General features: G+C 44.0%; 1 protein-coding gene across 1 annotated transcript in view; it reads left to right on the forward strand.

The window, feature by feature from the left end:
- Positions 1 to 24,729, forward strand: part of itchb (itchy E3 ubiquitin protein ligase b) — a 57,801-nt gene that overhangs the window by 15,398 nt on the left and 17,674 nt on the right. The window contains exons 5-10 of the mRNA XM_083656360.1: positions 6,650 to 6,784; positions 8,602 to 8,647; positions 9,638 to 9,819; positions 12,814 to 13,063; positions 16,132 to 16,227; positions 22,781 to 22,955. Coding sequence (XP_083512486.1) covers positions 6,650 to 6,784; positions 8,602 to 8,647; positions 9,638 to 9,819; positions 12,814 to 13,063; positions 16,132 to 16,227; positions 22,781 to 22,955 — 884 coding nt within the window. The remainder of the gene's footprint in view (positions 1 to 6,649; positions 6,785 to 8,601; positions 8,648 to 9,637; positions 9,820 to 12,813; positions 13,064 to 16,131; positions 16,228 to 22,780; positions 22,956 to 24,729) is intronic.

Raw genomic sequence — 24,729 nt, forward strand, 5'->3', positions numbered from 1 at the left:
ATGACAGTAAACTGATATTATCTTTGAGTTGAGGACAAAACAAGACATTTGAGGGCGTCATCTTGGACTTTGGGAAACACTGCTCGTCATTTGCCACCATTTTCGGACATTTTATAGACCAAAACAAAACTAATCGATTAGTTGAGAAAATAAGCAACAGATTAATCGATTATGAAAATAATCGTGAGTTGCAGCCCTACATTTCACACATGCTTACAGATTATGTTTAGAGATATGTGTAGCAAAGTATACAAAAAAATGGCCGAAAATGTATTTGCACATGTGGATGACATTCATTCCTAAATCAAATCTAAATACACTTCGATATAGTGATCTGCAGCACAAAAGAAGACAATTTCTGTTGTTCAAAATATATTTTGAATGAATGAAAGACGTCAGAAATGCGTTTCCTTTTTTCCTCTGCAAGTGTGTGTGTTTGTGTCTGCGCTTGTCGATCTTTGTCACCGTGTGCTGGTGTGCCTTTTCCTGTCTTGTCATTGTGTGTCTGTGTGCGTCTTTCTCCCTCTCAGAGTCCCCTCCTGTGTGGTGTCTGTTCACATGCATACTAGGGCTGTCAAAATTGGCCCCAAATCATATTAGAATATTCCCTCTAAACAAAACATATTCTTTCAAATATATTCAAATAATATATAGATAGATGGATAGATGGATAGATAGATAGATAGATAGATAGATAGATGGATAGAAAGAAATAATAATAAATTCGAATATCGATTTTCATATTTGAATATTCCTTGACAGCCCTAATGCACAGTTGCACACACACCTGTGTGGTCTCTGTTCACATGCACACACTCCTGTGTGGTGTCTGTTCACATACATACTAGGGCTGTCAAAATTGGCCCAAAATCATATTCGAATATTCCCTTTAAACAAAACATATTCTTTTGAATATATTTAAATGATTATCTCTCTCTCTCTATATATATATATAGAGAGAGATAGATAGATAGATAGATAGAAAAAATTATAATAATAAAAAAAATTATAATAAATTCAAATGTTGATTTTCATATTCGAATATTCTTTAAATTTTTATATTCGAATATATATATATTTGAATATAGAATATTCTTTGACAGCCCTAATGCACAGTTGCACACACACCTTTGTGGTCTCTGTTCACATGTGCGCACTCACACATTTTTCTGTGTGTGTGTGTGTGTGTGTGTGTGTGTGTGTTCCAGTCATGTGTGGGATTATGTGTACCTCTGCTTATGTGCGCCTGCCTGCCCTGTCACTCTCCCTGGCTCCTCTGACACTACTGCTTATATAAGCGGTGGGGGTGGGGCAGGCGGGCGGGTTGGGTTCTTCTGGGATGCCAGACATGTAGTGTCCATGGTTCCTGCTGGAGGTGCCGTGGGCCAACTAAACAGCTTTGATGGGTTGTGCCCAATTGATAACGCCAATGACAACACTGGCCTCCTTCCTCTCCTCTTAAAGGAACACTGTCGACTTTCAACCAGTTTTGTGTCATTACAGCAACAACATCAGTAGTATATCAGAATACGGTCATCAGTTTTGCAGCCGTTCATTTAGTTTGACAGTTATTGAGAGTTGATTTGAGTTAAAGGAACACTCTGCCCATTTTCAACCAGCTTTGTATCATTAGAACATCAGTAGTATATCAGAAAACTGTCAACGGTTTTGAAGTCTGTCATTTAATTTGACAGTTATTGAGTGTTAAAGTGTGGACCAGTGACATCACTGGTCCACACTAACTCAAATTAATAACTCATTAACTCAAATCAACTCTCAATAACTGTCAAACTAGATAAATGACTTCAAAACCGTTTACAGTTTGAGAGTTGATTTGAGTTAATGAGTTACTAATTTGAGTTAGTGTGGACCAGTGATGTCACTGGTCCACACTTTAACACTCAATAACTGTCAAATTAAATGACAGACTTCAAAACCGTTTACAGTTTTCTGATATACTACTGATGTTTCTAATGATACAAAGCTGGTTGAAAATGGGCGGAGTGTTCCTTTAAGGTGTGGACTAGGGATGTTCATTTTGAAAATTTTCCAAAATCGATAATCGGTTAATATTAACGATCAATTATCGATCATCGATTTTATTAATACTTAGAAAATTTTCAATATTTTCAATTTTTCAATTTTTTTTTTTTTTTACAAAATGAATGCCTATGGCAGAAAATACGAAAGACAACGTGTTCTCCTCAATGAACTCTTTATTTCAATGTGTCTCCTCTCCAACACTGCTGTCCCCGGCGCATGCCGGTGTGAATTTCCCATGTTTAAAACAGTTTTGTTGGCACAAAGGCCCGTGCCCAGCCAGAAAACTAGAGACTATATGAAGCTCCACCTCACGTTAGTCGGCTGTGCAATGGAGTGGGGCGAGGAGGAACGAATTCCACCCAAACCTAGTCAAAAAAAAAAAAAAAAATTTTTTTTTTTTTTTTTTAAATAATTAAAAAATCGATCCAAATGCCACAGGATCGATTCCAATCCTTAACGATCGATTATCGATTTTCGATAATTGATGAACATCCCTAGTGTGGACTGTGTGGACTTGTTTGTTTGTCTGTCTCACTGATGACATCAGTTCACTCACTCACACACACACACACAAGAGACAGACATACGCACCCCCACACACAAAGCCCCAGTGATGATGTCATCAGTGATGTCATTAATTGCCCTAAGGCTGATTGCTCTAAGGCTGAGGCTATATATCATTTATCAGGACGCTTCTGCATAACGTCATTTTGTAATCGTTATTCCGTTTCAGACCCGGAAGTAGATTACTCCCACCTTTATCATTTTTAGACTTGCCAAAAAGCTGCTTTCAAGCAAAAAAAACAAACTTATAAAGGTTTAATATTTTTTCGGATGAGAACGTACCATTCCAAATATGTGACCAGTTTAGCAGAATAACGCCTATTTGGACATTTTTAATCGCTGGCTGTGTGACTGGTCGGACTAGCTAGTATCCGTCAACCCCTACAGTAAAACTGGCAGTGAGAAAACACTGTCGATGTGCTTTTGTAACTAACGTTAAATGCCGACCGGGTACAGCCATCGGCTCCTCGCAGCAGTAACGCTATGAGGATGTCTGAAGTTGGTCGCAGTGTAGCTGCTGAATGTGGCCAAACTTCATTCATAGTTTTACAGTTTATCGATGTTTACCGGCCGGCTAACGCTGAACCGGAAAAACAAATACAATTGCGTTTTACACGGAAGAGAAAAAGTGGGCGTGGCAACATAAGGTGAATAGTTCAGTGATGATGTCATCAGTCTGAGGCTCACGAGAGAGACTGAGGGAGAGGGAGGGAGAGAGACTGAGGGAGAGAGAGGGGGGAGAGAGGGAGACATTGCACGCGCGGCAGTAGGGCAGGCAAGGCCACGCAGCGTCCGAGCTGCGGGCGAGGCCGCGAATGCCAGCTGCAGGGCCAGCTCAGTGAGCTGCAGGTAGGAATCGATGGCTAGTGACTGCAAAACTGTTGACAGTTTTCTGATTTACTAATGATGTTGTGATGGTGCAAAACTGGGTGAAAATCAACGGAGTGTTCCTGGGGTAGGGCTGGGCGATAGGGCCTCTAAATAATATAATTAATTTAAACTAATAATAAAATAATGTAATTTTTAGGCTATATCGCGATACACAATATATATCTCGATATTTTTTCAATCCTCCAGATACAAAAACACACGCTGCCTTGACACCGCCTCTCTTCTGGTGGAGTGTCAGTGACGTTACGTAGCGCGGGCGAGTGTGTTTGACGTATACACGTGACTCCCTCCCCCCCTCCCGTTTGTGTCTGACTGAGAGGGAGGGAGAGAGCAAGAGAAGAGAACCGCTGAAGCTCGTGAGTCTCATGCCGGCAGCTTAAAAACAATGCATGATCATTTATACTCGATGTGTATAATATATATATATGTGTATATATGTATATATGTACTGCGAGTATATTGGATAAATGTCCAACCAGAAGCTGCTTGCTTTTGTTTGTGTTGACGTCCGTCCTGTAAGACGGTTGATTGTTGATCAGTTAGATCAGTTAGATTGTTGATCAGTTAGATCAGTTAGATTGTTGATCAGTTAGATGTAGGTAGGCTCATTCTCTGTGAGTATGAAGACCTTTGAGACATGGCTGTGATGAAGGCCTATATAAATAAGTTAGCTTGAACTTGAAGCTTCAATGTCGGCGGCGCGCTCCAGGCCTGTTTGAGGCTCTTCAGGTGTCGCTCTATTTAAATCAAGAAAACCTCGAGTAGATGAAATATTTTCCAAACATTTTCAGAGATCTCTTTATCTGATTATTATTAAAATACTGTTGGATACACAATTCCCTGATTTTTTTTTTAAGGATGCTACATCTTTTTGTCCTTTTCTTTTGCCGTACTCGAGTCGCTGTTTGAGCCTGTTTCTCATAAAGACTCCATTCAGTCTGTCTGGCCATTTGTTATGCATGGAGACTGTCCAGCAGGGCGGTTGAGGGAGAACAGAGGGTCAATGTCACATGTCAAGTAGGGCTGACCTCTGCTCCATGACGGGCGAGGAAAAGGCCCACACTGAAACCCACGGCTCTGTCATTGAAATCACTCACAGATTTGAATGAGTCTGACCTTGGAATCACTCACAGATTTGAATGAGTCTGATCTTGTGCTTATTGCAAAATGAGTAAACGTGTTATACAGTAGAGTTGTTGAGAGCTGTAAGACTTGGGCATGTTGAGTTAAAGTCGAGCTGAACCCAAAAATGACTTTTCTTTTCTTTTAGTTCAAATACCTGGGTATGCAGTTTGCTGACGTCACCTAGTACTTTTCTTGCCCCGGAAGTGTGTGTGTGTGTGGGGGGTGATAACAATTTTCTATCCCCCCCCTTCCCCCCCATTTTTAAATGGTGGGAGATGGAAACCCCATTGTGGGAGGCATAAGCATCGTTAAGTAACCAAAGCCATGTTGTTTTGCATGCTGTTGGGGAAAAGGTGTTAGCCATCATTATAGTGGGATTTGAGTTGATAAACTAGTTATTTGTGTCTCTGACTGACGAACAAGCCGTCACAAACAAGCAATAATTGCACGAACTATTGGCCTTGGTCTGCTCTGTGCTCTGAGTGCCCTTCTCCTTACTATAGCTATTACTTCCCCTGTTTATTCTAGTTTATGGTCGTTTATGTTTGTTACCTTTGTGTTGCTGTTCAGGGTCAACTCTGCAGTTATTTACCCAAGAGAGAGAGAGAGGGCGCACTTTTGAATAATTACTGAAATACACTGAAAGGTTGGGACTGGAGGGAGTTTGGGTAGAAATTGGTTCTCAAACTTGTTCATGTCAAGGATCTCTAAACTGACACAAATTAGACCACAGACCCCCATTTGGTAAGATTTTGTCACAGCCTCACAGGGTCCCCATCTGATACGATTTTTTGCTTTTAGATGTTTTATTACAGGAAGTGTATGAAACCCATGACCAAAATAGTCACACATTCTGTCATTGTGTAACTTATGGATGGAATTATAGTGAAAATAAACTTTCCCTTTTTGCTGGGGACCCCTTGGAACCCCCCAAGGACCCCTGGTGGTCCCCGGACCCCACTTTGAGAACCACTGGAACACAATATTAAATCTTCACAGATGTGATCAGGAACGCAAAAAGCAGGAATAAAGCAGGACAGCTGTAATTTGGGTTGTCGTATATCGTCTCCTTGCCCAATCAGATGTGTCAGATGGCCGATGGCATTGAGCAGGGGGAGGGGCTATCTGCGGGCGTTCCTGTCTCATTCATGTGAGTGTCATTCTGCATCGGGGTTGGCAGGCTGTGGGGAAGGTTCACACGACCCAGTGAAAAACTTTCAGGCCTGGAGGGATTTCGAAACGTAGCCCGACGGCAACGGTGGGGGCCCTCGCTTGCGACGCTAAACTTTTAGCTAACCTGTTTGCATCTATGTTCGCAATGGCATCCCGAGTATCATCATACTATTATGGGATGCGATGCGAACAGTTGTATTATGGGATGTGCGTTTCCCAGGCAACGACACACGTTGACACGTTTTGGAACAGCGCTGCACGCTGGCACGATGCATCAGTTTTGAATGATTTGGCATCTTCTATTAGGTCTACTGTCAAAACTGTCAAAAACAGTATTGTTGTATTGTAATAATATCCCATAAAGGTTTATTGACATTCTGTGGAAAGCAGATTTTTTTTTTTTTTTTTTTTTTTTTTTTTTTTTTTTACACAATAATTTTTCTGGCCTGGCGGGCCCGCCAGGCCCGTAGAATGGTAGGGGAAACACTGTACCTGAGAAATCACATCCCTGAGCATTGAACAATGTTGGCATCCAATATACACTACAACCTCTTCATGTGGGAGGAAAAGTTGAAATTGGATTGAAATTGAATCGGACCACACTGCTCTGATTTTGACCAAACCTGGAGGGATGTCGCATCTTATATCCACTATAATTAAAGGTTAACGTTTAAGTTTTTGTTTTTTGAAATTTTCACCTTTAATTATAGGATCCCCCATTAGGACCAACTGTGAAATGCCATGAATGCAACATCACCCATCCCATTTTGTTACCGTTTCATTCAACATGTTTTGGTTGTTTTGTTCGGGTCTTAGAAGTATAACCGTCCTGTGCTTTGTGGTGTGGTTGCAGTCTCGGAGGTGGTGCAGACGTTACAGCTGAGCACAGACAGAGACCAGTCAGATGTGGTGGGAGACCTGTCGGTGTGCCTGGACGGCATGACCGTCGACCCGGAGATGTTTGCCACGGCCGAGGCCAACCATCACAGTGAGTCCAAGGGTCGTCAAGAGGTCACAGGTTGAACAGAGGTTACGTCGACACTTATGTAGGCTCATTGAAGTATTTGACTTTATTTGATAAGTAAACAAAAAAACTGAAGCAGCCATGTTCATTGTTAAGGATGAAGCCAAACGGAATCAGAGGAGACTATTGCTTGGTAGTGAGCTAGATTACATCTGGTCTCTAGCTGGATTTACACTGCAACAAAAATAATAACTGATGAAGAGCATGTAGCTCGAAACACGTTACCACAAATAAATCTGGAGAAAAGGAGCTCTGCGGTGTGCGAGTAGTTTTTATTCTTTTTGTCTCACTGTTCTAGTTCAGCTCAGCACCTGCCCCAACTTTGGGTTTTGGACGTGCGTGTCTCCCTCCTTTTTCACAAAAATAATAACTCACACAGATTTGTTTGGCTTTCATTGTTTAAGTCTACCTTGCAAAGAAACAATGCTTGACTTGTGAAGAAACCTCAATTGTGTTTGTTAAAACGAGCACAAGAACAAAACATGTAGTTGCTGTCAGTTATACCATTTTCCTCAAACGCAGCTTTTGCTCAAAACACGGCCTCTGCATTCTGTCATGGCATCTGCTTCATACAAAGTCAAATATCAAGATGTTTGATCCAGAGGCTCATCATGAGAGTGAAGGAGAGACTGGAGAGTGAAGGAGAGACTGTGTGAATTTACAATGAGCCTTTCTCCCATCATCAAACCTGAATTTCCATTTCTCATTGTGCTTGAATCTAGACCTAGTAGTATAATGGTAGCATGTATTTTTTATGGTATGTCTAAGGTTAAGCCCTCTCTACCTCTATGGTTAAGCCCTCTCTACCTCTAAGGTTAAGCCCTCTCTACCTCTAAGGTTAAGCCCTCTCTACCTCTAAGGTTAAGCCCTCTCTACCTCTAAGGTTAAGCCCTCTCTACCTCTAAGGTTAAGCCCTCTCTACCTTTAACATTAAGCCCTCTCTGCCTCTAAGGTTAAGCCCTCTCTACCTCTATGGTTAAGCCCTCTCTACCTCTAAGGTTAAGCCCTCGCTACCTCTAAGGTTAAGCCCTCTCTACCTCTAAGGTTAAGCCCTCTCTACCTCTAAGGTTAAGCCCTCTCTACCTCTAAGGTTAAGCCCTCTCTACCTCTAAGGTTAAGCCCTCTCTACCTTTAACATTAAGCCCTCTCTGCCTCTAAGGTTAAGCCCTCTCTACCTCTAAGGTTAAGCCCTCTCTACCTTTAACATTAAGCCCTCTCTACCTCTAAGGTTAAGCCCTCTCTACCTTTAACATTAAGACGTCTCTACCTTTAACATTAAGCCCTCTCTACCTCTAAGGTTAAGCCCTCTCTACCTTTAACATTAAGACGTCTCTACCTTTAACATTAAGCCCTCTCTACCTCTAAGGTTAAGCCCTCTCTACCTCTAAGGTTAAGCCCTCTCTACCTTTAACATTAAGCCCTCTCTACCTCTAAGGTTAAGCCCTCTCTACCTTTAACATTAAGACGTCTCTACCTTTAACATTAAGCCCTCTCTACCTCTAAGGTTAAGCCCTCTCTACCTCTAAGGTTAAGCCCTCTCTACCTTTAACATTAAGCCCTCTCTACCTCTAAGGTTAAGCCCTCTCTACCTCTAAGGTTAAGCCCTCTCTACCTCTAAGGTTAATCCCTCTCTACCTCTGTCTAACCTATGTTATGTCAGTTAGTTCTACCTCTTTTCATTCTTATGACACTTCACATTTGTGGCATTGTCTTGTTTGCTGGCTGCCTGGTTTGGTTATGTGTGAATTCTGCTTTATTGAAGTTGTTTTTTTGTGCTGCAGGTACATTAAATGGGGAATCACAACCTAATGGGGATCATGCTATAAGGTACAGTACCTATCGATCGCCTTTGTCGATGCACACATATTATTATTATATTATATTTTATTATATTATATTATATTATATTATATTATATTATATTATATTATATCTCCATATTGTATCTATTATTACCTTGAGCTGGGAGGTTATGTTTTGGCCCCCATGTGTCCGTTTGTTTGTCTGCAGGACAAACACAGAGACACTGCAGAGTGCGTCATCGTTCAGAAACCACGCCCAAAACGGGGGAAAACACCCCCCCGCCCCCCCCATTCCTGGCGCTCTCCTATGTCGCGTGCCGTGCATGGTCATGTGTTGCACACAGAGATCATATATACGGAAGATGAACACTCCCAACTTACTTCCTTGACAGCTAGATCCACATTTTTCTTCTCGCCAATTCTCAAGGGCTTCCTTGTTTTGCTCGGGAGTACAAAAAAACTTTTTACATTTGTTGTCTGCTCAGCCCCACCACACAGCAGCTTTTAGCTATGTTTAATTCAAGAAAAATGATGCTGGTGTATGGTAGTGAATGGAGAGCTTTTCCCCCGTGATGGGTGTGGCCTATTTCATGCAGTGTCTCTATAGACTGTTTATGGTAGGAAGGTGGGCGGAGCTATGCCCTCTACCGAGTGCCGTCTAGTTTGCTATTGTTTGACATATTGCACTTTTCATTCTCACCATTTACCTGACTGTCTTCCATTACAACTTGATACATTCTCACTTTCTGCTACTTTTCCTGCTCTCTTTTCTCTCACCCTGCCCCCCCTCTCTCTCTCTCTCTCTCTCACCCTGACCCCCCCTCTCTCTCTCTCACCCTGCCCACCCCCACCCCCCCCCCTCTCTCTCTCTCACCCCCCTCCCCTCTCTCTCTCTCACCCTGCCCACCCCCACCCCCCCCCCCTCTCTCTCTCTCACCCCCCTCCCCTCTCTCTCTCTCACCCTGCTCACCCCCACCCCCCCTCCCCTCTCTCTCTCTCTCTGTCTCTCTCTCAGGCGGAGTAGAGACAGCTCTCCGGCGGTGGACGGTGTGGAGCACCGCTCTTCCCCTGGTGGTAGGAGGGCGGTGAACGGCACAGGGTCTCCCTCGGTGTCATCAGGGGGCTCGCGGCCCCTCAGACCCCCCAGGCCCTCCAGACCTCCTCCCCCGACCCCGCGCAGACCCACCTCCTCGCCAGGTCAGAGATTTTAGGAAAGATTCCTATGCGGTCTATTCTGAGCCACATTTCAACTAAGATCAGGACAACCTCTATTTTCACAAAAGGGGGAAATAGGCTTCTCCAAACGTTGAGTGGCTGCCACAAACCAATCACTGTCAAGACAATTACCCTAAGGGAAAACAAGGAGGGAGGGGCCTGCATTCCAACAGTGAAGAAATACTCTGTCTCCTCAATTCTTCTTTTTGCTGGTTTCATTTAAATCTATGTTTGCATTCCGACCATTTTTCTTTCCATAGGAGCCATGCTGTCTTTGAGGGAGGCTTAAATGCGTGAATCTTTGCACGTTCCAAGTGTCACTCTCTCTCCCATAGTTTTCCCTTAGGGCAGTGGTTCTCAAATGGGGGTCCGGGGACCCCCAGGGGTCCGTGGCACTTTGCCAGGGGGTCCACGAAAAGTTTTCAGGAAAATAAAAATATAAACCTTTTTTTTTGTTTAGCAAAAGCTTCATAGTTCAACGAAAATATTGTTTGCTTTAAATCTAAAATTGTTCATGGATTGCATTCTAATCTAACAAACCTATCAATTTAAAAGTCAAGCACGTTACCGTGGAAACAATTAAACGTAGCACAAAATCACAAATCAGAATGAGGGGGTCCCGTCCCCGGTATATTTTCTATCTTATAAGGGGTCCTTGGCTGAAAAACATTTGAGAAACCTCTGTCTTAGGGCCTGTGTCCACCTAGCGTCTTTTTCCGACGTTAAACGCTGGGAGTGCGCTGGGGAACGCTGATCCCAGCGCACAATATACAAGGAAGCAGTCTGCAAGTAACGTTAAGTTCAGCTTGATAGCTGACAGCTAGCAAGCTAATAACACAGGTAGGCTACGCTATTAAAAGCAGTAAGCACAACACTCACCAGAAATATAAAGTGTCTAGCCGATCTGCTCTCACAATTGAGCCGTTCTGTCTCTGTTGCATAGTTTTTCCATATGATTAGTTACCAGAAAAGGAGCCGGCGCTGCGCACTTTCTCTACACGTCCGTGTGCGCTCGCATACGCTCTCCCCCCATTGGAAACAACTGAAAAAAGACACTGGGCCTGAGGAAAAGACGCTAGGTGGACACAGGCCCTTAGGCTGTTTGACGACCTACTCAACTTTGTGCTGCATTCACATCGTATGGGAAAGACGGTAGATAACAAACGTCCTGCGTGAAAATACCGTTGGGATCCTGAGAGTTTGGCAAAAAATCAGTTGTTCTCAGGGATAGCGGAACGCATCTGAACTTGGGGGGGCCGGGGGGCGTGTCGGGGGGGCGTGTCCCCCCGTCGGGGGGGCGCGTCCCCCCGAATCTCGGCAGCGCCGAAGAAAATTTTATGTTTTTTGGACTTTTATCCATATTTAGAAGAATATTTAATTTTAAATTAACATTAGGATTATACTGTTGTGATGTCATTATTCAGTATCTTCTCCTTTTCTATTATTAGTATTAGTATTAATATTAAATACTGAGTATCTCATGAAAAACTATTAATATTGCATCTTTTGTGTTTAGCTCCGTCTCACAGCAGGCCCGGCTCCAGAACCAAATTACAGAGGGGGCCTGCCCCTAGCTTGGGGGGCCAAGGGGGGTCCGGGGGGATTCTCCCCCGGAAGAAGATTTTGTACATTTTAAAGTAAAATTCGTCAAACTGGTGCATTTGAGAGCAAAAGGAAGAGGCTAAATCTATGAGGAACTACACACATCTCTAATGTGTTGTGACTTTACAAATAGGCCTAAACAATTAATATTAAATGTATTTACACATTGTGCACAAATTGCATTCATTGTGACAAATTTACAATAGTTAATTAATATCCAGCCAGAATCATTGCAAATGGAGGTTCAAAGTAACAGTTAGCAATAGCATTCAGTTAATCAATGCCTAATGACAGCCAGATTCCGTTTTAAACTTTAAAACAGAAAAACGGAAAAACGTTTTTAGCACACACAAAAAAAAAAAAAAAAAAATTGAATGGGGGGGCCAGTTTAGGGAATGGGGGGCCCGGCCCGGTCAGGCCCCCCTCCAACGCCGGGCCTGTCTCACAGCATTGTAACATTGTAGTGCAGCCAGAAAGGAAAACTACTGTAAACATTTGAACCACATTTCTTGTTTAGAACCTATAGCTAGCAACATCGCCATCTCCTGAAAAACATTAATATTGCACCTTTCTTGTGGCTACATCACAGCATCTACTGAAAAACATTTATAGTGGATCTGACTTGTTTAGTTCACTTTAGATTCACATCACATCTGAAAAACAACCAGTCGAGTGTAATAAGTAAATGAGGTTTAATTGTAAAAAAAAAAAAAAAAAAAAAAAAATCTAAAAAAAAAAAAATTTTTTTTTTTTTTTTTTTTTTTGGGAACTGAAAAGTACCCGGGCCGCGGCCCGGGTGGCCCGGGCGGTTCCGCGATCCCTGGTTGTTCTTGTTCCTTCAGTTGGATGTCTGAGCTTCACTGTGCAGAGTTTGACACTAGAAGACTGTTTCCACATTCATCTGCTGAAAGTGGAAACTTCTCAGAGATCACTGAAAAGGCGGTTTTCAACATGCAAGATTCGTGACATCACGAATCCTGGAGCCAATCACTATCCAGTATTCAGCAGTTAAAGCCCCAACACATTCTCACCCCCAACTCGTCATGTACTGCAGATCGCTCAGGAACCCTTCTTGTCGTCAATTTGTCACGAGTTGACAGTGAGAATGTGTTGAAAGCCTGTGTTGGTCTGCTGTGATTGGCTAGTTAGGTTTTAGATCAGCGGTTTTCAAAGTGTGAGGTGCGCCTTCCCCGGAGGACGCGAGACACCTTCAGGGCGTCACTGGGAAGAATCAGAGACTTGGCCATGCTGGCTGCTGGCATACACAGTGTGCAATTGAGTCTTTCAAATGGTTCATTACAGTTTGTATCATCTCTGTCATGCGTTCAGGACTAACACTCAATGACGTCTCTGTCCCAACCCGCCTCTCTCCAGCCTCCTCCAGCAACGGCTCTGCTGCCCCGGCCGACGGCAGCGACGGTCCGTCGGGCTCCGACACGCCGGTGCGGACCCCGGCCTCCGTGGCCTCGGCCGCCTCCGTGGCCTCGCCGGCCCTGGACTCCAGCCCCTCCACGGGCCCCGAGCACGGCTCCACACCGCCTCCTGGAGCCCCGGCCACCAGACAGCCGGCCGGCAGCCTCGCCCCCAGGGTCCCCGCGGTCAACGCTGGACCACTGGCCCCCGGGTTAGTCCACTTCCTGTCATCTGTACGGCCATTCCCTTAATGACCATAACAATATCCAATAGCATTGCATTATAATTGGTTGAAAAGAAGCTCATAGGCTATTGTAATGACCTTGTATGGCCCCCCACACAAAAGGCCTCTATTTTGCACTAAATGTCATTTCTTTCCTTTATGCCAAAATGTTCCACCTCACACCAATGTTGGGAATTGGTGTTTTTCTTTACTCTGAGCTATTACACAGTTATGCATGACATGCCTCAGCGCACATCAGTGCTATGCACCAGCGGAGTTTTTCATTGGAGAAGATGCGTATTTTCACTGTTCTTACGATTGGATTTGGCGACCCTGATTGGCTGAAGGTGTTGTCTGTCAAGGCAAGCCCTCCCACCCACTGAAATCACTGTGGGCAGACACATACTTATAGTGTGTTCCTTTATCGCAAAGTAACTGGGATGTGGAGGCTAAATGACGTCGCATCCGTTTTTGTTCATTTGCAGAAAACTGGAGCTGGGAAGTTCACTGTTGCAAGTCAGCTCTTGGTCAGATCCAGTGGCTAGCCAGGCTAGCCATTGTTGGCAATAACAGTTGATATTAACAAGGCATTTTGCGCATACAAACACTGCAGCCTCATGTCCACACAGATAGATGTTAGGCCGTGCTGTGTGTACAGCTGATTTAATGAGACACAACAAGACAGAAGTGCTAAACAGCATTTACTACGATTTAGAACTGCTGTTGTTGCGCGGAGCAGCCATCTTGGATTTTTGAGGTCGGGGCTGCTGAGGCTCCTACGAGTTTGGAATGGGAAATGCCAGCTCTGGTGACGTCACCGTCCCAGCTCATGACCTTTGAACCGTAAGATTACCAGTTACCAGTTATAAAGGAATGCACGGATACTGTAGAGTGAAACCGAATGTGAGGTCACATGATCAGGATGTTATATATGTATTTATTTTTTTACAGGCTAGCCTAATCTCCAACCCTGGCCGGTAGTGAATCTGATAGATGAAGCAGTTTCTCTTATATTTTCATTCTTGAATCCATAAATCGATTGCTATTCTATGATTGATATTCTATGTGCACACAAACTACACAAGGAAATGTGATGTGAGCCAGGGATATAAAAAAATATATATATATGTCACACATAGAAAACCATGTCAGAAACATGTCAAGAAAGCACAGCATTTAAGTTCCCTATCTACAATAAAGTTAAATAAAATAAGATAAGAAAATAAATTGCACCTGTAATTTACAGCTGTAGCAAGCACACATGTTCCCACACATGTGGCCAAAATGGACATTGTGCAACATCATTATAATTATAAAGTGACATACAGCAACAGCAATGATGAAATGAGGGTTCAGCCTTGACTTTGATCGAGAATGGCGAGATGTTATGTCAAACACATCTTTTCCTTTTTTCTCACTTTTTTTGGGGGGGGGTCGTGGACTCTGCACCGTCATCCTCGTTTGGTTGGTCAGGTCCTCTTTTTTTATCTCCTCCACCTCTTCTGGAGAAACTCAAGCTCGCTGCAAACAGCACATCTGTTTTGGTCAGCGGGCCGTCACCGTTTGGTGACCTTGTGTGTGACGTGGGCGTCGGGCTGAGGAAAGGTGCAGGCTGGCAGCACCGCACAGACAGACCATGCCAAGTTCATTGTGCACAAATAGCCTCTCTCTCTTCTCTCTCTCTCTCTCTCTCTCTCTGTTCTCTCTCTCTTTTCCATCTTCCTGCTGTTTCCTCATGGCCCTGCATCAAATGCTTTGCGTCCTGTCACTGGTCCACGGCCCGGTGGTTGGGAACCACTGCTTTAGGCCAGAGGTTCTCAAGTGTCTTCATGTCAAAGACCCCTAAACTGACACAAATTAGTAGATTTGTGTCCGATACTGGATTTTTGAGGCCGATACCGATATTAGGGAGTAAAACGATTCCGATATCGATATATCGGCCGATATTCTTATATTATATACACATTATATTACGCAATTTTTTGCAATGATCCCTCAAGTATCAAACGCTTGACAAAGATATGACTTGACATGACTTGAGATATGTAATGTAGGCAGGATATTTTACAGCTTATCAATAAACTTGATTGACAAAATGACATCGATGCAATGAAACGGTAAACTTCACTGGGAATTTAATAATTATAAATAACTAGAAATACAAAAACACAAATAGAACAAATATAAATTATAACTCGAGTTAAGAAAAAAGATCAAATATACACTACATGCTGTCTATAACTTAAAAAACACAAAATAAAAAAATACCTACAATATCGGCCAACATATCGGCCGATACCGGTATATCGGTTATCGGCCAATATCGGCCGCTAATATCGGTGGACCGATATATCGTTTGGGCTCTACAAATTAGACCACGGACCCCCATTTGATAAGATTGTGTCCCAGGGGCCCCCATCTGATAAGACCTTTGCTTGCTATTACAGAAAGTGTATGAAACCCATGACCAAAATAGTCACACATTCTGTCATTGTGCTGTTTATGGATGGAATTATAGTGGAAATAAATAATGCCCGTTTTTGCTGGGGACCTCCTGGAACCTGTTTAAGGAACCCGGGGGGTCGCCCGACCCCACTTAGAGAACCACTGCCTAAAGGTGCCTTCACACGATGAGCGATCTCCTCTTCTCTCACCGCGAGGTAGAGCGGAGAAAGGTCAGCGGTAAACAGGTCAAAGTTGAAACAATTTGAACTTTGACCTCGGCGCATGGTGGCAAATTCCGAGCGCTGCGCGAAGCCCAGGGTAGTGCTGCCGCATAAGTGTGACACTGTCACCGTCCCCCTTTTTTTGTCTCTTTCCATGGTCTCCTTCTCAAAGACTATAATTCTATAAATAGCTCTTCTGAACTATCATCGTCACGACGACGCACTGACCTTCGCTGAACCTTTTCTGCTCTTGTAATAGGATGACTCATATCTTAATAGCTGTTTTTGTGATCTATAAATAGCCTAAATGCCTCGAGTGGCGTACTTTCTTTTTTTAAATGCCTGATTTGTATGTATTTTTTGTTGCCATGGTCGTCTCTGTGTGTGCAGGTGGGAGCAGAGGGTGGACCAGAATGGCAGACTGTACTTTGTCGACCATGTGGAGAAGAGGACGACGTGGGAACGCCCTGACCCACTGCCTTCTGGGTAAAAAAAAGCTCTTCCTGCCACTCCGCTCTGTCTCTTCTCACAGTTTTCTTGTTTCTTTCATCTTTGATTCCCGGCTGTGCGACTATCAGGTCAAGTGAAGCAGTTTAACATCTTGTCATTCCCTGCCGGGATCCTCACTCACATCCCTGTTAAGCTCTTTTTCATGATAGGTTCTTTTATGTACTGTGTGTACTAGGGCTGTGGCGATTCACTTATCTCCCGATTCGATACTATCACGATTCTTGGGTGCCGATTCGATTTATATTGCGATTCTTAAGTATTGCGATTCTACGATTATTGCGATTCGATATTACGATTTATTGCGATTTTTGTTTATTTTTTTCTTTTCTTTTTTCAGTTTGTTTGATTTTTTACGCTAGATTAGAACATGGGAAAAGTTGAATCATACACTAGAGACTGTATATTATATATCATGAGTGGGGCTGGACGATATAGTTAAAAACAGGGGCGGACTGGGATCATAATTCAGGCCGGGCATTAGATACCAAGCAGGCCAGGCCGATATGGGCCGACGCACGTGAAATTTGGGCCGTTTGAAGCCCAATTTGGGCCGTTTGAAGCCAGATTTGGGCCGTTTGAAGTCCAATTTTACAATGAGATGCACCCACTTTAACCCTGAAGCGTAATTATTACTTCAGACTAACTAATAAAGTAATAAAACCACTAGTAAACCAGTAGGCGGCGCCTGGCCTGCTGTTCAGTGAGTGGCCTGACTGCAAGCACAAAAAAAAAAAAAACGTGACATTAAAAATCGCGATACTTGGGTGAATCGATTTTTCCCCCCACCCCTAGTGTTTACTAAGTGTTGGGCAAGTTACTTTCACAATGTAATACTACATATTCCTACCAGTGGTAGACTGCTGCAATTCCTACTCAATTAAAAGTATTATTATTTTAGGGAGTGGGCATGGTGGTGCAGTGGTAAGCGCTGTCGCCTCACAGCTAGAAGGTCCTGGGTTCGATTCCCACCTGGGACGCTGTGAGCGCTGAAGGAGTGCGTGCCCGTCCGCATGTCCTCGAGCGCCCGCCGCCCGGGCGGGGACGTCAAAAGGGCCCTTCTGTGTGGAGTTTGCATGTTCTCCCCGTGCCCCCTGGGGGTTTCCCTCATATAGGAACCCCCTTCACCAAAACATGCAATATCCTGGTTGCTGATGTGGTGCCTCCTCTGGTCGTTAAGGGCGCCTGTTCAGAGGGAGGGGAACTGGTTGGAATAGCGTGAACCTCCCACGTGCTATGTCCTACCGGTGAAGCTTCCCCTGTCAGGTGAAAAGAAGCGGCTGGCTAACTGCCCATGTCTCGGAGGAAGCATGGAGCCAGTTTCGGCTCTCCCCAGATCGGCAGAGGGTGGAGTAGCAACCAGGATAAATAAATTAAAATGAGCACTAATGGGGGATAAAAATGGGATAAAAAAATCGGAGGGGGGGGGGGGGGGAGTATTATTATTTTGCTGTTCATTTACCTCAATGGAAGTATTTACTGGTGTAAAATGTACTTTAAAAGTCAAAAGCACCTAATTTAAAATGAAAAGTTGAACGTTGTGTTGTGATTTAAAAAATGATGATGAGATTTAAATCACATCATCATCATCACCACCAGTGGGCGGGCGGTGTTAGTGGGCTGTGTCTGACATCAGTGAGGATGTCATAAATCAGTGAATTGTGATGTCATCAGTGATGTCACTTGAGCAATTGTGATGTCATCAGTGATGTCACTTGAGCAATTGTGATGTCATCAGTGATGTCACTTGAGCAATTGTGATGTCATCAGTGATGTCACTTGAGCAATTGTGATGTCATCAGTGATGTCACTCGAGCAATTGTGATGTCATCAGTGATGTCATCAATCCTTCCCTGAGGCTATATAAGTGGTGGAAGGCACAATTTCCCTCCAAAAACGATAATTTGGACCCTCCGGTACGATATTTCAACATTTCCCACCTGGCAACACTGGGAGAAGCAGAAGTTGGCTGTGTTATTGTGAAAATGTTCAGACAAAGAAGAAACTTTGCGTCCGTCCTTCTTGTTTTCAACCCAATGTGAGTAACATTACACTACAAGTCTTTCAACTGTGAATTCAACTCGCCTGTTTTGCATGAAGTCGCTCCTGCTGTGTTTCTCTAGCTCTCCTTCACGTAATGTTCGGTTCAAAACCTGAGCCCACACCAACCTAACGTTAGCCGCCAGTCATTCTGACCGTTTTCTGCCAGCTACCGTAAATTTCGGACTATAAGCCGCGGCTTTTCCCCCGTTTTTTGGCCCTGCGGCTTATATAACGGTGCGGCTTATCTATGGATTTTTTCAGGAAAAAAAAAATAAAAAATTATCTCTTCTTTAGCACTCTTTCTAACTATAAATCCACTTCTGTTTTAATTTCCTCTCTTGCCCTCTTTTCACCACACCGCGGACACTGTGTGAACTGTAAAAAAAAACACAGGTGGTGTTGTGTTATGTTGTTTTGTTGAAATGTTAATAAATGGGAGCTTCCTCAAACAGCCATCTCTTTCCCGACAATCCCCTCTGTGCATGAACCCTTACATATGGTAATTAAACATTAAAACACAATTAAAAAAAAAAAAAAAAAAAAAAAAAAAAACATTAAAACACCTGCGGCTTATAGTCCGGTGCGGCTTATATATGTAACAAGCAGGCAATTTTGCTGCTGTGGCTTATACTCCGGTGCGGCTTATAGTGCGGAAATTACGGTAGTTAAATTCAATGCACACGTTGTCGGTCAGGATCCGTAACGTTAACGTTATGGTTTTGCGCCTTTCAATATCGCTGGTAGTGATAGCCTACTGTTTGAGTCGCCTGGCTCTGTGCTGTAGTCGTAGTAGCCTATCTAAGCCCGCTGGTCTCTCATGACATGTAGCGCTCAGCTGTCCTGTTGGCAAAGTACTCAGCACAGCTTCTGTGCTAGTTCCTGCTACAATAGGTGTCTCCAGTAGGGCTGTCACTTTTTATTCGAAATTCGAATTCAACTTCGAATGTGGGGGAGGAGGGCATGTTCGAATGTATAATTGACCTGTTTGATTTTTTTTTTTTTTATTATTATTATTATTATTATTTTTTAATTAACCAAAATTAACCAACTGCTGCTTGCTGGTAATGTTAATCCCATGTCAGAAAAAGTCTCCAGATTTGTCACGTTGGTCTCTTCTGAGAAAGATTGTCTCCAGGGTCTGAAAAGTTGTCTCGAGTTGGATGCAGCCAAGTTTGTGAGGCAGTGTTGTGACTGTGAGCCTCCAAGCTAACACGTCGGGCCGATGCCCGGTGGCCTGGCCTGCAAAATATATATATATATTTTTTTTAATCAATTCGAATTCGAACATTTTGCGGGCAATTAAAGTTCGTTCTAACTTTATTTTGGGAAAAAGTGACAGCCCTAGTCTCCAGGACCACACACACACACACAAGCCCCTTTTACACAGCCTGTGAAAGCCACGATCGTTGCGGCATCGTTACGCCTCACCCCCCGTTTAAAAGTCACAAGGACGGAACGGCGAGTCGTTTTGTTCCGGCAATGAAGGTAGTATCAGCATCCAATCAACAAGTGACCCGTGGGAAGGCGGATCAAAGGGGGGGAATCGCGCTGTTTACCGCAGTCTCGTCTGTGCACGTTAATTCTCTTCCGAAAAACAAGAGCATTCCTGTGCGTTTATAGCCGACTAAATAGCCTAATATCCCAACAAATCCATAACTCCATAGGAATATTATAATGCATTTGACGTTACGGCCGTCACAGCAATATAAAGGGGAAAGGCGAAAGTGAAAGTAGCCTATACGATCCATGACTGCAACAGGGGCACCTGGAGGAATGCTCCGTGCCTACACGTAAATGGTAAAATGGTAAATGGCCTGCATTTATATAACGCTTTTATCCAAAGCGCTTTACAATCGGTAGGTATACATTCACCCATTCGCACACCGATGGCGGCAGGCTACCACGCAGGGTGCTGGCACACCATCGGGAGCAATTTGGGGTTCAGCGTCTTGCCCAAGGACATTTCGACATGCAGACCGGAGGAGCCGGGAATCGAACCACCGACCTCTTTCATCCAAAGCGATGAGTGGACGACCCGCTCTACCTCCTGAGCTACAGCCGCCCCATACACCGTTGCGTCTGGATCTGTGCTGAGTGGTGGTCTGAGGATTTCCTCTCTTGTCAGTCTCTCCTCAAAACAATCCACAGTCCAGCATGCAGGCTTATTTGTTGTGCGTCTGATAACGGTAGCAGCCAACACTGTCACGCTAACGAGAGAGTGACTCACTTCCTGTAAGCCAGAGGAGCCGGAGTTGCCAAAACAAATATGAAATAATCCTGTGTAAACCTGATCTCGTGCAGCTTCGAATCCCATCAGAATTCACCTCTGCAAAAATAGACGTGTGTAATAGAGCAAGCCGAGCAAAAATAGTCAATATTTGCCTTGAGTGTAGTTATTAAAGGCAACTGTTTTCAACACATTGATTTTCATGTTAGAGCGTGCGATCCGGAATCCATTATCTGGGCTGAAAAACGATGTTCATGCTTGGGAGGAGGATAGCTGTGAAGCTAGATTCTATTTGATGAATATAACTTCTAGGTTTAGCCTGGAGTTACTTTTAAAGCCCCAATCAGTAACTTTTTCACCTTAATACAACACCTTTTTAGTCATTGAACATGGTAGAGTGACTTGAAACAGGGAGAATGTCACCTCTACACACACCGCCCTCCAAAGGCCTCTCCTGGGACTAAGCAGTTTGCTGCCTGCGTCCCGGAGGCAAGATGCACGCATGCGCTCTACAGCGGGAGCCTTGTGTTCCTGAAAACAAGGAAGTAACTCAGTGTGGATTTGCTACGAAAATGACGTTTCACGTAACTATGGATTATTATTTCATCACGTGGTGAGTACCCGATGTCACAACATGTACATAGAGCTTTCTGGCGCTGTGTTTTGTTGACTTTGAATGGCGATATCGATATCGATACTGTTGCACCGAGAGTGCGCAGTTTCTCCAATAGCAAAACTTGGAAAAGTTGCTGAATGGGGCTTTAAATCACCATGGCAGGGTTGTAATTTCATCATTTTAGGGGGGCAAGGCCTTTTGCCCTTCGGCATCACACGTTTTTTTGTTTAGGGCACAAGACCACATGCCAGGGCACAAAAGTCATTGCTGCGGCTCTATTGACATCGTGAAGAGGGATCTTTTTCTGCCCTGTGGTCTCCTCCCAGCTGGACGTGCCTGGAACACCTCCCTAGGGAGGTGACCAGGTCGGCATCCTGACCCAGATGCCCGAACCACCTCAACTGGCTCCTTTCTATGCGAAGGAACTCATGGATGACTGAGCTTCTCACCTTGTCCATAAGGGAGATGCGAAAAGCCATTTGGGCCGCTTGTATCTGCTATCTTCTTCTTTGGGTCATGACCCATCCATCCTTCGTGACCATAGGTGAGGGTAGAAACCAACATCGACTGGTAGATCGAGAGACACAATATTGTATCAGTGTAAAAATAAGTATGGCACTGTGTCTTAATGACAAGTCAGCGATAAGCATATTTATTTATGCGTTAAACGATCATTCTACACTATGTTTATTCAGTATAGCAGTTTGTTCTTCTTGACAGAACATAAATTAGCCATACATTTTTCCCATCCACACTTTTACAGTCTAATAAATGTGCTGGCGGAAGTATTTATTATAGTCTTTTATTGTTTTGTTATTTTAATTTGTACTTTTTTTTTTATTGCTTAGTTTTATGTTCATTCTCAAATACACTACTGCCGCATGCGCTAGGACGTGTCATCAGTGATGTTATCTGGGGTCGTAAGGTGTTTCGGGTCTGTCAACATCATACACCCTCGCCCAGTAGACCCAGCCGAGGCCAATTAAGACCCCGACTCACGTCCCAGAAGCCGCTACGGATCAGCCTTACTACTCTATCTGCAACGTTGCCTGCGGGAGGGGTAAAAGAGAACCCAATCCGCTGCAATAGAGCTAGTGCTACGCCGCAGTATTGGCCCTTCGGTGCATGGAGGATCTAGGCTCTGTGGGTTTCTCCCGGCCGTGCTCCTCCTCAATTGTGTTCCATTTCCTTTTCCTTGCTGTATTATGTTACTTTTGCCGCCGCACGACCTTATTGCCCCAACAAGATCAATCATTTCATTTAATTTGATCCTAATCTGTCCATGTTGCTTGTCATTGGCTATTTTGTTAGAAACCCCGCCCATTTTCACTTTAAAAATCCCAGGGTTGACAGAGCCAGTGGAAACCACCGTTCACTGCCCTGATTATGTTGGAACGGGCTTTGTGGCGTTTCTCTTTCATTATTGGCTGGTCGGTCGCCTTTAGAATATGGTCTGGGAGCATTATTTAAACAGCGTGTGTATAGGAATGGTTCGGGATCAAGCTTTTTGATCACTAACCGTGATCACTATAAGCGGTTGATCACTATAACCGTGATCATCACTATGTTGGATTCCACTGACTGTATAATGATATTGAGGCCAATTACTGTAGTTAGACTAATCAGCCTTTCATCTCTCTCTCCAGCTGGGAGCGGCGTGTCGACCCGATGGGTCGGGTCTACTTTGTGGACCACATCACGCGCACCACCACGTGGCAGCGCCCCACCATGGAGACGGTGCGTAACTACGAGCAGTGGCAGCACCAGCGGAGCCAGCTGCAGGGCGCCATGCATCAGTTCAACCAGAGGTTCATATTCGGGGTGAGAGTTCCTCTTTGTAATGTTACTTTGTACCGCTTTTTACTACGCAGTGATAAAGTTATGACTGTTTATAAAGGAATGTGCTTATTTGCTCAAATATGTTTTTAGCAAATGAGCCGATCAAGGTTAGCTGGTCAAGTCATTGTTGCTTCATTGAGTATGTTTACATGCTCACGACCAGATATTTAACCTGTTTGATATCTTTCGGCGAGCTCCAAAAACTAGCCGCCTAGTGGAAAATCAGGGCTACAATCATGTCATCTGAGCTAGACATGAGGCGTTTACATGCCCTGGTAATTGGAGGTGTGTCTAGTTGTGTTAACCAGGTTCTGTTACTCTGATTATCACTTTAGTCCCATTAAGATAATCAGATAAAGGCGTTTACACTTCAGTCGTATGACTACCGTCGTAATCAGGTTAAAGTCGAGGTGAACCCGTTCGTCACGTGCATCTGAGTCCGTTTCAGACTGAAAACAAATTGAGAGGCGGACCATATACGGTGTCGATGATTTGATTTGACAATTCTGTCGACTGGTTTTGGCCTCGGCCAATCCTGGCGTGTTCCACCCCCAAATCGGGTGGGATTCAGCGTGTTGTCGTGCTACGCGAGTGGGATCCGCGGAGTACCAGGCAGCCAGCTGCTTCGTGCGGAGCGAGCGGACAATCCGATGAGTGGGTGCTGTCCGCCCGCCTGGAATCTCCGAGAGACGACCCCTGACAGCCAGGGAGGCTGTCAGGCTCGGAGGCGCGCGCCATTATCGTTATAAATGTAAATAATATTCCTGGAATGCGTGTTTTAACGAGCCAGTTACATTTCTTAGACATTACCGTTTGATTTAGTTTGCATAATTGCTCAAGTTAGTAGTTAGTTTATGGGCTAGAGACTCTGCCAGATGACAGGCACTAGGCGCCATTTTCCCCTTCATTTGGAAGAGAAAATTATCCTGAAATGAAGATTTGATTGACAGCTGCATGTCGTGAAATGATTGGTTGAAATGAGGTAGAAATTTGATAGTACTAGGTGACGTCAGCAAACTGTAAATTACTGTTCAATCTATGAAATCTGGAAAAATGAACTTTTGATGTGAAAAAGTGTGAAAAACTAAAGAAATTAGATGTTTGTGATTGTTTTGGCATACATTATTAAATAGGTGCACTGCATACGCAGGTATTTGAACTAAAAGAAAAGTCATTTTTGGGTTCAGATCGACTTTAAGATCAAATTATTAGTGTGCGTGTTTTTCACTGCGTGAGGAAATGGACTTGTGGGCGTGCGGGTTGTGTTCTGCGTCGGAGTTGGCAGTTCTGGTCAGGATCAGACTTGTAGGGCTCTATCGTTGCAGCCGCGCAGTTTCTAGGCCGAACGCCAGCCGCAGCGCAAAGCAGTGGGCGTGGAAAGGCGCACTTGATATCTTGGTATCGGCGCTAAACTCAGCCTCAACCATTATAACCACGCCTTTTAAGCGTAAAATTATGCATTGTCCGCTCATTGGAGAATTGCAGGGAAGAGACACACGCTTGCCTTTTAAGCTCCAATTCCTGGACAAATCCGGTAAAACCAGACAAAGCCAAGGGCTCCGCCGCCCCCCCCTCCCTTCATCCGGTCTGTCTATCTCCATATATAGGCTATTATTCCATATTATTATGCTTCTCAAACCAATAACTGCAGTTAAAATACTGCAAGCATGTAAATACGCTACACTATAGCAAGACCAAAGTGAAAATAATTTCTAAATGCATCTGATAGAAAAAAATATTGCCTATGGCTGGATGT

Source organism: Poromitra crassiceps (genome assembly GCF_964638095.1).
Source record: "Poromitra crassiceps genome assembly, chromosome: 20".
Taxonomy (NCBI): domain Eukaryota; kingdom Metazoa; phylum Chordata; class Actinopteri; order Beryciformes; family Melamphaidae; genus Poromitra; species Poromitra crassiceps.